The sequence below is a fragment of the Eucyclogobius newberryi genome, unplaced genomic scaffold (genome assembly GCF_026437365.1).
Source record: "Eucyclogobius newberryi isolate DKJ021-1_F unplaced genomic scaffold, fEucNew1.0.hap1 SCAF_21, whole genome shotgun sequence".
NCBI lineage: Eukaryota > Metazoa > Chordata > Actinopteri > Gobiiformes > Gobiidae > Eucyclogobius > Eucyclogobius newberryi.
Window position 1 is genome coordinate 30,587,279 of NW_027315846.1, and position 14,997 is coordinate 30,602,275.

A 14,997-nucleotide genomic window follows, 5' to 3' on the forward strand; every position below is an offset into this window, starting at 1 on the left:
CCTGCGTCTGTCCTGTGTCTCTGCGTCTGTCCTGTGTCTCTGCGTCTGTCCTGTGTCTCTGCGTCTGTCCTGTGTCTCTGATGTCATATGTTTTGTGTTACTGTTTACCAGACAGAGGCGGCAGGAGGAAGTAGAGGACACGGGACACTTAGGAGGAGACTATTTCTGTGATCTTAATGGACCTGTTCTCTTTGTGGAGCAGGTCTGGTCCAAACCAGTCCCGGGCCTGATTAAATGATCTCCTCCAGGACCTTTACTATGGCACTGTGATGCTGCTCTACTGTAGCATAGCAGACCTAGCAACAAATAAATGTTTAGTTCAGTTGACCATTTTTCCATTTATTTCATTTTAAATGATGAAAACAAAGTATACAATCTTAGGATGGATAAAGTTCACCGTTTAACAAAATGCCTTGGAAGAAAATCATCTTGCAGTAAGTTTGTCTCGCCTCTCCACAGAGCTGTCCTGTCATTTTGCCATGGTAGTGTCAACTGCCGCTTCACGTAGTGGTTCATTCTCCACGTTTCCCCACACTGTGACTTCATCTTGTGTAAACTGCAGTGTTTTCAGGTCAGATGCCAATACCTGACCCCTGACCCCTGACCCCTGTCTCTATTCTATATTCTCTCATTTGTTCATTTAAGCCTTTTCTCAGGCTTTACAGGTATTGACATGTGCTATGACACCAGGGCTCAAAATTCACTTTTTTACTTCTAAATTTGTAAAATGAGAAGCTCAAATCCAAATTTAAAGAACCTAATTCATCACATTTTGTACTGTGTGTGTGTAGATGGTGTTTCAATGAAAAAAGCCCGTTCTACACATCTCATTAGTCCGATTTTGATTTATAAACACAAGTTTACAGAAGACTTACTATATTTATTTTTTTAACACTTTTCTTTTTTAAAGTTTAGTTTATAAAATATACGTTGATTGATGACTGTGGAAGTATCCAAGGATTTGATACTGCACTCTTCTCTTTTATGTCTTAAACTGTTGTGATTTCTGTCGTTGTGATTGCGCTTGTGTGACGCTCTTTGAATTGTGTTCAAATTGTGCTCTACACATAACATAACACATGAAAGCAGAACCATATTCAGTTTTGTTATGCCTCTGTATTTGCATTGGAGGTGTACTGAGGTGCTAGTTCAGTCTCTGCAAGGGCTGTCGCGGTAACTGCAATATTGCCTTACCACGGTATAATCACTAAAACCACAAAAGGACTCGAGCGGGATGAGAACGCTGTAACCACATTTCTGCCATCATGTTTTCACACCCCCTCTGCCTTTAAGAAAACATCCTCCGTGTTCTGCTCCAGTCTTGAGCAGACTTTGGATGCCTTGGTTTGAAATCTTGTCAATGAGTCAATAAATAGACATGTGTACATATTAAGCCTATATTTGATCTTATTGTTGTTCTTATCCCATAGTAGACTTGAATTGTTTCTCTTTTGACTTATTCATTGTTCATCGTTTTATGTTGCACCGAATCACCAAGACACGTTCCTATGTTTGGGCAATTTTGTTCATTGACAATGGCAATAAACTCTTTCTGATTCTGTTATTTTGTGTTGCCATAATTCAAGGATAACTTGAAATAAATGCATCTAATGGGCCATAATGGGCCTATGGGCTTTACTGTGCTGAGGCACACAGTTACCACAATCAGCCCTCGTCTCGGCCCGATATGTCCACCAAAGTGGAAAGTTCGTGCATCATTGTAACACCTTGTGAATTGTTGATTGCTTATAATTAAACACGTTTAATCCAGGTATGATTAAAAGGTTGTTAAGAAAACATGAATAGTGTTTGGGTGACTTCAGCATGAACAGAACCATTCCAAAGTGCTCTAAAGCAAGCCGCTCTGGGGGGTGGAAGCGTAGCTATCCTACCTTTTTAAGAGAGTGACTTGTCCTCTTTCAGTGTTGCCACTATTTAGGATTGAAGCATGGCACGTTTGAACTTGCTGACTTTTCAAAATGTTTTGTAATCATTACAAATGGCAGGAAAAGTAAAGCATTTGGATTGCTATGTTTTAAGTCTTTCTCTTTCTTGACCTGCATTTGTGCTTCTGTGTTTTATAATAGCTTTGTTTTGGTCAAGTATATCAGTGTCTGGGGAAAGAATTGCATTCCTGAGTGAGAAGCATAAATCTCCAGCTGCAGCAGGCTCTCTCTGGCTGCGTTGCCGGGGCCGCCCTCTCTGTGCTGGCTCAGCTTAGCTCTGGTTATCCACTGCTCCCTTCATCTTTGTCTTATCCCGCCTTCCTCCTCTGCCCTCCAAACTCTCCCAAGGTCAATATTTCATTTCTGACAAGTGTGTGAGTGTGAGTGTCCAGCAGCAGCTGAGTCAGCCCGATGACGCATCTGAGCGAAGGCTACAGACCAGGGTCTCCGTGACGACCGGGAAGGACGATATATGGGGCTAGTATCATCAGGGTCTATTATTTGCAGTTGTAAATCCAGTTTTTCCTTGGTCTTTTCACAGACTAGCTTCATGTTTCTTATGTTTTCATTATAATAAACAGGAGGCTGTAGATTTATGCTTTTGTCATGAAAATACAATAACCTATTATTTTGTAGATGCTTTTTGTAGAAAACATTTCAAAGGGAATTTTTATTGAATTTTACTTATCTGTGAAGTCTGAGTCTTAAAATGTAGAAAACTGAACTAGTTCATTTCAAATTCTTTGCAGCATTTCACATGTATTTCTCACTTACCTAAGTGAGTTTATAAGTGTACCACACTCCACACCTCTTTTAGTATTTTTGTCTATCTTATTATTCCGAGTGCAAGTATTCTTACACTATATTGTGATAGTTCGTCAGGTTGTTGCTTTTTAAAGGTTTATTAGGCCCGAGCGCCACAAGCTGGCGAGAGGCCTATTAATCTCGTAAGGCCGTGCAAAGCACGGCTGCGAAAGTGCGCACGTAGTGCGCACGAAATCGAGCGCGAAGCGCTCGCCCACTTCCAAACACTCACTAACGCACTCCTTCACTCACGCACGCCCCGTGCATACTAATTAGTAGTAGGAAAATGGAACGTTACCGTTGTAAACGGGCGAAGCCCGTGCAAAAGTGCGCACTAAACAAGCACTTTACATTGGGATGACGACCGCGAAGCGGTCGTCATCCCCATATAAAGCACTCATTTGCCCTAAGTAGCTCACGAATACGTTCCCCATCTCTTGCATGTTCCGTGCATATAAGCATGTAATGCAAAAATTGAACATTATTACTGTATAGAGGGCCAAAAACACAAAGTGGGCGGAGCCCACTCAAAATTAACGAAAGTACCCGTCAGTGACCAGGGACCCACACCATGAGGTAGGAAAGCGCGAGCGCTTTCCGAAAATGTATAGTTTATGATATTTGAAAAATGGGAAACATTGTTTTCGCATCGGAATATTCTTCTTCTTCTTCTTCTCGGGACCAACCCCCCTATTTTTCACCCAGTGAACATTGACGAAAAGTCACAAAAATTTGCACGCCTCTAAAAATCGTGCCTCTCTACATTCTGGCTATTTCCCTTTTCTAAAATAAAAAAAATTGGCGCGTCAGCGCCCCCAAATGTACCAAAAATGCATTGAGAGATGGGAAATGACCCAAAAAAAATCTGATCGTAGAATCATGAAATTTGGCGCAGAGGTAGATGGTGACAAGAGAAGTAAAAAATATTATTACGGCAACGCCGTCCGCCCAACCAAATGTCGGCCATATTGCTTCAAAAATGGCTAAACATGACTTCGGAGTTTTTCCAAACGTCGTACTTTTACGAACTCCTCCCACGGCGTTGGCCCTAAAAAGCTGAAATTTGGTGAAAATGCTACTGAGGAGTGGGACATCAAAAGTTATCCAAATTACATTGACCCTGTCACGGTCTCTGTGCGGCGAAGCCGCAAACTGTAGCTAGAATTTCAGAAATCTCCCATATTTAAAATTTCTGCCTTTTGCGCAGATAAAGTCCGAATTGCGTCAAATTAGAATCAGTTGTTAAACTCTTTGCCCTAAACCTACTTGAAGTGAAATAAATTCATTTGGCGCCACAGCGCCCCCTACAGATTTTATATGGAGGTTAAATGTTTAGTTTTGCGAAATTATATGAAATTTGACACACAACTCAATTTTAGCATCCCCATCAAAAAAGTCAATGAGACCCATGTCATAATTGTTATGGCGTTGCCGTAACGATGACCGAAACCTTTCATGTTATTCCAATGGGGAAATCGCCAGAACATGTTTACACTTTAGACTTTCACAAACTCCTCCCAGGGCGTCAGCCCTATTAACCTGAAATTTGGTGAGACTCATCTTCAGGACCATCAAAAGTTATCCACATTTTCATTCAAAGAGTCACGGTGTCTGTGCGGCAAAGCCGCACATTTTGCCAAGAATTCAAAATAAAATAGCTTTTTGATGTAAAACAAAGGGGAGAAGATGTGACAGCGTCACAGATTCAGCAGTAGGCGTAATAAAAGGACAATTGGGGCGCGTTAGCGCCCCCTCCTCTTGCGGTGTGGCGGCGGTGTGGCGGCGGCGTGGCGGCGGTGTGGCGGCGGCGTGGCGGCGGCGTGGCGAGGGCCGATCATTGCCGCTTGCGGCTATATTTTGTATTATTATTATTATTATTGGCTTATTCCATTGCACTTTTGTTTACCTTTTTCAGAACAACATTCTTTTGTACACTTTGTGCAGTGGTCTCATTTTGACCCTAAAAGCTGCTTTTACACTTGATCTGTGCTGGGGCAAAACAGATTTGACCACATTAAAAGAAATGGGGCCTGAGATCTTTTTAAAGGTGAAACATTTCTGGTGATGGGAAGAGGAGACACGCCCCCTTTCCCAAGTTCCAGGTCAGAACTTTGACCATGTATTTTTAAGAAATAAAAATGGCTGTAATTGGACATAAAAAGTAAGTGTGCCTTGAAAATATTGATATTGACTTCTTTGAATATGGATGATGGGCCATAAGTGCAGGCTCTGGAGTGGACACATCCACGTGGAACCATGATTCTCTGCTCCATTGTCGTCAGCCTTGTGCTGGGGTGGACAGCTAGACAAATGATTTCATGGGCTGAGCGAGGCAGGGGGTAATTTTTTGGCGAGCGTGGCGCTTCACAGAGGAGCGTGCACACTGAAATTGGAGGCTGTCAACGGCGCTCGTCTCTGTGATGGCCCAGCACACCCCTCTTATGTTAATGTGGCATTTCAGCCACAGGAAATAGAATTACCCAGCACAGCCAGCGCTTGTGTTCCTGTCAGTTATTGTGCACTCCTGTCTCTCTTTGTTTTGCTTTTGTTTTGGGAGAAATGTAGATGTGCAGTTTTTCTCTAAAGCATTAAGGGCTCATTGATGGCTGCTGCACACATGCTTAGTCCTGCAGTGGGCTGTTAAATGGATCTCCACACTGCTTAGACACAGGGACAGCATCCTCCTTTTGTCTAATAATATACTGCATTAGAAAGGAAGCTCTAAATCTCTGTCTAATGTACACATACAGTCAAGTGTATTGACGAGCAGGAAGGGCCACAATATATCATTGACAAAAACAGTATTCAGGGCCTACAATTTCATTCCTCAAGATTCTGATTTTAATGTAATTATTCCATCTTTGGTGACAAAGAAACAAACAATATTTATTGTTATTGGAAATAATATGTAAATTGAACAACGGTGTTTAAGGCATTTGTTTTGATTTCATATGATATACATTTAATATAATCCCTTTGATATTTAGTTTGATTTGGGCTACATCCTCTTTATTAGGTCACTGCTTGATGCTTTCAGCCTGTGAGATTCTTTACAGCAAAAACAAGTGTTTCTGCCTTTTCTGTACTTTGGTGAAACGTTTTGCCAGATGTTGTTGTTGACCACCATCTGCTTTGACTGTGCACGCACTCTGCAGCTGTGTGTGTCTGTGTCTGTGTGTGTCTGTGTGTGTTTGTGTCTGTGTGTGTCTGTGTGTTTGTGTCTGTCTGTGTTTGTGTCTGTGTGTGTCTGTGTGTGTCTGTGTGTGTCTGTGTGTGTTTGTGTTTGTGTCTGTGTGTGTGTCTGTGTGCGTCTGTGTGTGTCTGTGTCTGTGTGTGTTTGTGTCTGTGTGTGTCTGTGTGTTTGTGTCTGTCTGTGTCTGTGTCTGTGTGTGTCTGTGTGTGTCTGTGTGCGTTTGTGTGCCTGTGTGTGTGTCTGTCTGTGTGTGTTTGTGTCTGTGTGCGTCTGTGTGTGTCTGTGTCTGTGTGTGTGTGTGTCTGTGTGTGTTTGTGTCTGTCTGTGTCTGTGTCTGTGTATCTGTGTGCGTCTGTGTGCCTGTGTGTGTGTCTGTGTCTGTGTGTGTTTGTGTCTGTGTGCGTCTGTGTGCCTGTGTCTGTGTTTGTGTCTGTGTGCGTCTGCGTCTGTGTGCATGTGTGTGTGTGTGTGTGTGTCTGTGTGTGTCTGTGTGCGTTTGTGTCTGTCTGTGTGCGTCTGTCTGTGTCTGCCCGCGTCCGCGTCTGGTGTTGGGCTGCAGCTATCAATTATTTTAGTAATTTTATTTAAAATAACTCATTTTATTCTTTATCACCTATGTCCCCAAACATTTCCCTTCACCAGTCCAAATAGTTCTGTTAGAAAATATATATATATATATATATATATATATATATATATATATATATATATATATAAGAACTAGTTGACTTGTCACTAGACGGTGTTTGTAAACTGTTACATTAACTAAGAAATGAATAAGCATTTTATGTCTCATCATTTCAAATAAGAAAGGTGTTTATTCACTTGTTAGTGAGGCCACTGATCCCTGTGTTTGAGCTGTAGCTCTGCACTCATGTTGCAGCATTAGCTCCGTGTGTTGTTCACTTTAGCCTCTGTGACTTCCCCGCCTCATGGCACACTTTGTTTCATGAACCCGTCTGGTCTGTGTAAGGTTTGAGTTCACTGTGGGCCTGACCAATCACAGCGCACACATCATTGTAGTTCAGGCGGAGGTCAAAAGGATGAACCTAAACAAATATGGCGATGCTGACGGACATCGGTCTGATTGGATTTAACAACAATAGTATTTCTCTTCTTGTTCCGCTGTTATGACACTTTGACCAATCAGATTCAAATATTCGTCACACTGTTGCACCTTTCCCCGACTGCTTCCTGTAAGAGCCTGTCCACACTGATATTGGATAGACCGCAATTCAGAATGATACACATCAATCTGTCGCTTCAGACTTGATCAAAGCGGCGTCGAGCACGTTGCACGGACACAAGGACGTATGAGGAGATGGTGATTGGATGCTGGCATTTGTCAGCGTGACTACGAGGACCTGGCTGCAGGTCCATTTGTCTATTTTTCTGAGCGACTGATGGAGACACGAGTGTATGACATTTAAGGATAGCACGATGCATCATTACACCACTAAGCAGCGTAATACACATTCAACTGCACGAGACACGAGACGGACGCGCACGAGACGGACGCGCACGAGACGGACGCGCACGAGACGGACGCGCACGAGACGGACGCGCACGAGGCGGACGCGCACGAGGCGGACGCGCACGAGACGGACGCGCACGAGGCGGACGCGCACGAGGCGGACGCGCACGAGACGGACGCGCACGAGGCGGACGCGCACGAGACGGACGCGCACGAGACGGACGCGCACGAGACGAACGCGCACGAGGCGGACGCGCACGAGGCGGACGCGCACGAGGCGCACGAGGCGGACGCGCACGAGACGGGCGCGCACGAGACGGACGCGCACGAGACGGACGCGCACGAGACGGACGCGCACGAGACGGACGCGCACGAGGCGGACGCGCACGAGGCGGACGCGCACGAGGCGGACGCGCACGAGGCGGACGCGCACGAGGCGGACGCGCACGAGACGCATGCGCACGAGACGGACGCGCACGAGGCGGACGCGCACGAGGCGGACGCGCACGAGGCGCACGAGACGCACGCGCACAAGACACAACAATACAATCTCTGTAAACAAACACAAAAACAACAGCCAATCTCGTCAAAAAGAGTTCTTTCCAACACAATTCAAATTAGAATGAAAAGTTGAATGTTGCTGGACGCTTCCCTCAAACACATGCTCCAGACTTTGTTCTTAAAGTCATACGCTCTAAAGCTGTCCTCCAGTCCAGATCAATGACACAGGGACACATGTGATGCCTTTTGTCTCCTTGTCTCACAGCCGTGTGTTGTCTTTGTCTTACAGCGTGTGTTGTCTTTGTCTTACAGCGTGTGTTGTCTTTGTCTTACAGCGTGTGTTGTCTTTGTCTTACAGCGTGTGTTGTCTTTGTCTTACAGCGTGTGTTGTCTTTGTCTTACAGCGTGTGTTGTCTTTGTCTTACAGCGTGTGTTGTCTTTGTCTCACAGCGTGTGTTGTCTTTGTCTTACAGCGTGTGTTGTCTTTGTCTTACAGCGTGTGTTGTCTTTGTCTTACAGCGTGTGTTGTCTTTGTCTTACAGCGTGTGTTGTCTTTGTCTTACAGCGTGTGTTGTCTTTGTCTTACAGCGTGTGTTGTCTTTGTCTTACAGCGTGTGTTGTCTTTGTCTTACAGCGTGTGTTGTCTTTGTCTTACAGCGTGTGTTGTCTTTGTCTTACAGAGATCAACAGAGTGCGTAAGGACATGTACAGTGACTCGGTCAATGGTCTGGTGGAGAGACACCCGCTGGAGCTGCCCGAGCCGGTGGGACCCATCGTTCACCTGCAGGAGAAACTCTTTGTGCCTGTTAAAGAGTACCCTGATGTGAGTACCCCGCTCGCTTGGGCTTTGCTTTGTTACTGTCAATGCTTCTTCTTTGATTTGCAATAATGAAAAACTAAGCAATCCTTTCTACACTTGTGTTTTCTGTTCACTTTAGATTGGATCTGATTAGACGCTGCACAATATAAGATCAAATATATCACAATGAAATGGAAATGACAGTTTCATTTGGCACTATTATCAAATTACAAAAGTGGTTCTTTGATAAACGTCCTCTACAAAGTACAAAAGATCTTCAGTCTTTATAGAAAAGACTAAGCCTTAAAATATATATGAAGTATTACAATTCAGAAGTATGAAAATAAAGGACTAAAACGATATCTTAATTTTTGTATAAATATGTATTCAGTGTGTGGTACAAACGTGGCAGAGGTGTTTGTTTCTTTTTGCTGATCACATTGTGCTAGATTAAATACATTTTTAACATATTTCATTCAAATAAATTTGGTCTGCCCAAAATCCCAGCAGCAGTTTCCATTTGGGACAGTAATCCTGTAGAACTGGTCCTTGGAGCTGTTGGCTGTGGCTCATTGGGGCCACTGACCACGGTCACCGCTCATCCAATGCTTTCGGTCGCTTCATTGTGCAGCGCTCCCTCCATTGATCAGTTGCATGAAATACAAGAGGCAGTTTCCACGCATCTGGAAGAAATGGAACAAGATCAGCCCATTTTCTAAACACGGAAAATGAGAAAACAATCTTTTTTCCTTGGAAATGTTTTACCTCTCTCTCTCTCTCTCGCTCTCTCTCTCTCTCTCTCTCTGTCTCTCTCTCTCTCGCTCTCTCTCTGTCTCTCTCTCTCTCGCTCTCTCGCTCTCTCTCTCTCTCTCTCTCTCGCTCGCTCTCTCTCTCTCTCTCGCTCGCTCTCTCTCTCTCTCTCTCTCTCTCTCTCGCTCGCTCGCTCTCTCTCGCTCTCTCTCTCTCTCTCTCTCGCTCGCTCTCTCTCTCTCTCGCTCTCTCTCGCTCTCTCTCGCTCTCTCGCTCTCTCTCTCGCTCTCTCTCTCGCTCTCTCTCTCGCTCTCTCTCTCGCTCTCTCTCTCGCTCTCTCTCTCGCTCTCTCTCGCTCTCTCTCGCTCTCTCTCTCGCTCTCTCTCGCTCTCTCTCGCTCGCTCTCTCGCTCTCTCTCTCGCTCTCTCTCTCGCTCTCTCTCGCTCTCTCTCGCTCTCTCTCTCGCTCTCTCTCGCTCTCTCTCGCTCGCTCTCTCTCGCTCTCTCTCGCTCTCTCTCTCGCTCTCTCTCGCTCTCTCTCGCTCGCTCTCTCTCGCTCTCTCTCGCTCTCTCTCTCTCGCTCTCTCTCGCTCTCTCTCGCTCTCTCTCGCTCTCTCTCGCTCTCTCTCGCTCTCTCTCGCTCTCTCTCTCTCGCTCTCTCTCTCGCTCGCTCGCTCGCTCGCTCTCTCTCTCTCGCTCTCTCTCTCTCGCTCTCTCTCTCGCTCGCTCGCTCGCTCGCTCGCTCTCTCTCTCTCGCTCTCTCTCTCTCGCTCTCTCTCTCTCGCTCTCTCTCTCGCTCGCTCGCTCGCTCTCTCTCGCTCGCTCTCGCTCGCTCTCTCGCTCTCTCTCGCTCTCGCTCTCTCTCGCTCGCTCGCTCTCTCGCTCTCTCTCGCTCTCTCTCGCTCTCTCTCGCTCTCTCTCTCTCGCTCTCTCTCTCGCTCGCTCGCTCGCTCGCTCGCTCTCTCTCTCTCGCTCTCTCTCTCTCGCTCTCTCTCTCTCGCTCTCTCTCTCTCGCTCGCTCTCTCGCTCGCTCGCTCGCTCTCTCTCGCTCGCTCTCGCTCGCTCTCGCTCTCTCTCGCTCGCTCGCTCTCTCGCTCTCTCTCTCACCATTAAATGAACAGGACCTCCCCCTAGTGGCCCAGATGACTCGCTGATGACCTTCGCACCACCAGCCAGCACTACCAAAAACATTAGGTCATGAGGAGAGAAAAGTAACACATCATGGCTGCTCTATTTCCGCTCTCGAATGTTGGCACCGGACGGGCTCGGTCATTAATGTAAAAGAGGAAAATGACACATCGTGCGGTGATATTTATAGCAATGGAGCCGGGGCCAGGGGAAATCAGCTGCTGGGCTCAAATGGATTTTTACTGTTACTTTTGTGGCATTTGAGAAGTGCTGAGGTGCCCCAAACGCAAACAGGGTTTGGGGCAGTCCATCTACGACCTCTGACCCATGGGTAGGCTTTTGATTTTCTTCAGTGTAATTGTTTTTTCATCTTCATCTGGTTCAGTTGAATATGCAATAGTATCCTCACCTGTCTCACAGGAGTCCTAATGTAGAGATCAGGATCAAAGCTTATCAATCAGACATATCTTTTAAATAAATGTTGGTCTTGTGTAAATCACATATACAGAATTTCATCGCAGTAATTTTGAATTTTTTAGAATTTTGCCAACCAAGCAATTTTAATTTGGCATTGATTTGAAAATGTATTGGCATGACCAAACCAAATTCAAGCCTTAATAACCTAAAAGTTATTATCGGTATCTGTATTGCTAAATGCTGATAAAACTGTCTGCTCCCCTCTGCTCCCCTCTGCTCCCCTCTGCACCCCTCTGCTCCTCTCTGCTCCCCTCTGCTCCTCTCTGCTCCTCTCTGCTCCTCTCTGCTCCCCTCTGCTCCCCTCTGCACCCCTCTGCACCCCTCTGCTCCTCTCTGCTCCCCTCTGCTCCTCTCTGCTCCCCTCTGCACCCCTCTGCTCCCCTCTGCACCCCTCTGCTCCTCTCTGCTCCCCTCTGCACCCCTCTGCTCCTCTCTGCTCCCCTCTGCTCCTCTCTGCTCCCCTCTGCTCCTCTCTGCTCCCCTCTGCACCCCTCTGCTCCTCTCTGCTCCCCTCTGCACCCCTCTGCTCCCCTCTGCTCCCCTCTGCACCCCTCTGCTCCTCTCTGCTCCCCTCTGCACCCCTCTGCTCCCCTCTGCTCCCCTCTGCACCCCTCTGCTCCTCTCTGCTCCCCTCTGCACCCCTCTGCTCCTCTCTGCTCCCCTCTGCACCCCTCTGCACCCCTCTGCTCCCCTCTGCACCCCTCTGCTCCTCTCTGCTCCCCTCTGCACCCCTCTGCACCCCTCTGCTCCCCTCTGCTCCCCTCTGCACCCCTCTGCTCCTCTCTGCTCCCCTCTGCACCCCTCTGCTCCTCTCTGCTCCCCTCTGCACCCCTCTGCTCCTCTCTGCTCCCCTCTGCACCCCTCTGCTCCTCTCTGCTCCCCTCTGCTCCCCTCTGCACCCCTCTGCTCCCCTCTGCTCCTCTCTGCTCCCCTCTGCTCCCCTCTGCACCCCTCTGCTCCCCTCTGCACCCCTCTGCTCCTCTCTGCTCCCCTCTGCTCCCCTCTGCACCCCTCTGCTCCCCTCTGCACCCCTCTGCTCCCCTCTGCTCCTCTCTGCTCCCCTCTGCTCCTCTCTGCTCCCCTCTGCACCCCTCTGCTCCCCTCTGCTCCTCTCTGCTCCCCTCTGCACCCCTCTGCTCCTCTCTGCTCCTCTCTGCACCCCTCTGCTCCTCTCTGCTCCCCTCTGCACCCCTCTGCTCCTCTCTGCTCCCCTCTGCACCCCTCTGCTCCTCTCTGCTCCTCTCTGTCTCAGATATGTAATGATCAGTTCGCTGTAATGTCACAAACACCCTCACAGGAGGAAGCCTGGTCCTTCTCTACTTTCACAATATTATTGGTCACTCAAATGAGCAAATTGCCATTGTTTTTTCAATTATTAAAATTCAATGATTATATAATTTTTTCAAATAGCCGGGCATAACAATATGATATCTGTGTCCATTAAAGACTGAAGATGTTTGAGAGGTTAAACCTAATTTATATATTTAAAAAAATACAATGACTTAGCCCAGGGACTTTCAAACCTAGGCACGGTGGCCTAGCAGAGTATTTTGAAGTGGGCCACGCATCAACATGGTAAAAACAAAGCCATTATGTCCAGCTGTGCTCATTGATGTAGTGTAACCGAGGTGCTTCTGCTCCCAGACTGAGCAGAGTTTGTTGACAGCTGCTTCTGGAGCGACACAGTTCATGTTCATCCAGTCTCTGTTCACACACACACTGTGTGCACTTTCACCACGGAGGAGCGTAGTGCCTCCAGTTTAGGCGCTGCTGTTTGCAGCTCTACTATAGCCTCTTTATTCCTTTCTGTCCAATGGATGAAAAGGCAAAGAAGAGTTGATGTGTCTAAATGATTTTAGCATTATAATACTGCCTTCACCCATGAGCTAAAACTACACATTTTACATACATTTTGCATACCAAAATTGTGAATAAAATGGTGTTTTATGATACAGTGCTCACTGGTAATACATTTAAATGACTAGGCTGCCCCAAATGAATTGTACGTTTGCTGTAACCCTACCAACATTTTTCAAGTGGGTAGCTAGGTAGATTTATTATTTTTTAACTTTGAAGGCACAAGAAATTCCACATTCGTCAATCGTAAAATATTTAAATAATTTGCCTATAAAATTAAGTTAAAATGATAATTTATCAGGAGCGATGCTACCGTAAATGTTCTAAACAAAAAAAAAAATGAATACGTTCAGCCAATAAACAATTTTGGACATAAAACAAATGATTTTTTTCTTGGTCCATTTTTACAGTAAATCAACTTTTCATCCACGGAACAGAAATTCTGGAGATATGCTCGAGAGGATCTGTTCAGAAGGCACAATAAAACCAAATACACCAATAATGTACTGCGTTGTTGTAGATGTGTTCATCTCCTTCGATGGTGACAATGAGTCGAGAAGGATGGATCAGGCCGTAGTGAATATCGGTCCCGCAGAGCTTCATCATACTCCGGGGCGAAGAACTCTTGCCTACTGGCGGCGTTCTTGTTGTCGCTCATCTTGGTGACTATCCAGCAGACGAGCCCGTCGATTCCACCGGGCTGAGAGCCGCTGCTTCAGGACCGTGCTGCCGTTGCAGACTCGCTGTCCTGACCGGGATTGGGCTGGTCGTGGCTTTCTTGAGCACGAAGTTTGGGCTGTTCTTTGTTGAGCAGTTTGTGGACACCGTTCCTACAGTAACGCGCTGCCTGCTCACACATCCTTTAGCCGCGGCGCGCTCACGCTGTAATCGTATTTTTAGGGTGCATGTGCCTTTGGAAATAATGAAGGTACATTAAACCATCCTTGGAGGAAAATGGAACCCCCATTGAGGCATATTTACCATCCCTTTAAAAGGTTCCGGGAAGAGCACTACGCCTGTGCAGAATGTGCCGTGTAGCTATGACTTTATCCTTCATCTGCGGTGCCAAAGCAACGCTAACCGCAGCCAAACACTTCTTCGGGCTTAATAAAATAAATAAATGGCTGTATTGTGAAAAGGCCAGAGAGAGAAGAGCCTTAAAGTCCTGTATATTGGCAGAAGAATCAGGTGAAGCACAGGGTTAATTTCATAATAAGACTAATCTGATAATAACTTTACACTTTAACGGAATAAGATATATCTTCTTTCAGTCATGTAAAAAGGATATGTTTTTAGAAGGACATAATGAGAATTATGAGGCATGAAGTTGCAGCCTGCTGCTGAGGAAAGTAAATATGCAAAATACAGCACCAAAAAGTACCAGAATGCACGAATTTACTTTAGTGTACTTCAAATTTTATTGGAGGAGAATACATGATTGTATCAGGCTGTTAAATACATAATAAAACGCTACAAAGACTCTTCCATTTCCGTCTGCCCTGGCACAGCCCCACAATTACATGGAGGTTTTTGTAGTTTTTCCTGGCCGAGAAGGAGGGTCTAAGGACAGAAGGAGGGAGGGTCTAAGGACAGAAGGAGGGAGGGTCTAAGGACAGAAGGAGGGAGGGTCTAAGGACAGAAGGAGGGAGGGTCTAAGGACAGAAGGAGGGAGGGTCTAAGGACAGAAGGAAAGTCTAAGGACAGAGGACCCTGGGACATCGTCCCTCGCCACCACAGACATTGTTGATTCATTTCTCCCTGTGGCCCTCAGAGGAAACCGTTGTTGTGATTTTGGGCCTTACAAAAATAAATTGAGTTGAATTTAAAAGTCCACCATGTTGTGATGTGCCAGTTGTCTTCGGTTTGGTTGGGCTAAGAAAATGCCATTTTATTACAGGGCGGGTTGTGGCGGGTAAAATGCTTATTTCACGTCTGAACCTTTAGTTTGGCATCTCATGTTTTAAAACAAATGTATAAAATTGCTTACAACAAACAAAATGACTTCTGTATCTCTAGTTTTCATCTGTGTTTTGGTCATTTACTGGCTACAGAGGGAATCACACTTTAAT

General features: G+C 46.2%; 1 protein-coding gene across 5 annotated transcripts in view; it reads left to right on the forward strand.

Annotated features, from left to right (window-relative positions):
* qkia (QKI, KH domain containing, RNA binding a) overlaps positions 1-14,997 on the forward strand; it is a 181,740-nt gene that overhangs the window by 36,930 nt on the left and 129,813 nt on the right. For all 5 annotated transcript variants that reach the window (XM_072457017.1, XM_072457016.1, XM_072457020.1 and 2 more), the window contains exon 2: positions 8,599-8,741. In XM_072457017.1, the coding sequence (XP_072313118.1) occupies positions 8,599-8,741 (143 nt within the window). The remainder of the gene's footprint in view (positions 1-8,598; positions 8,742-14,997) is intronic.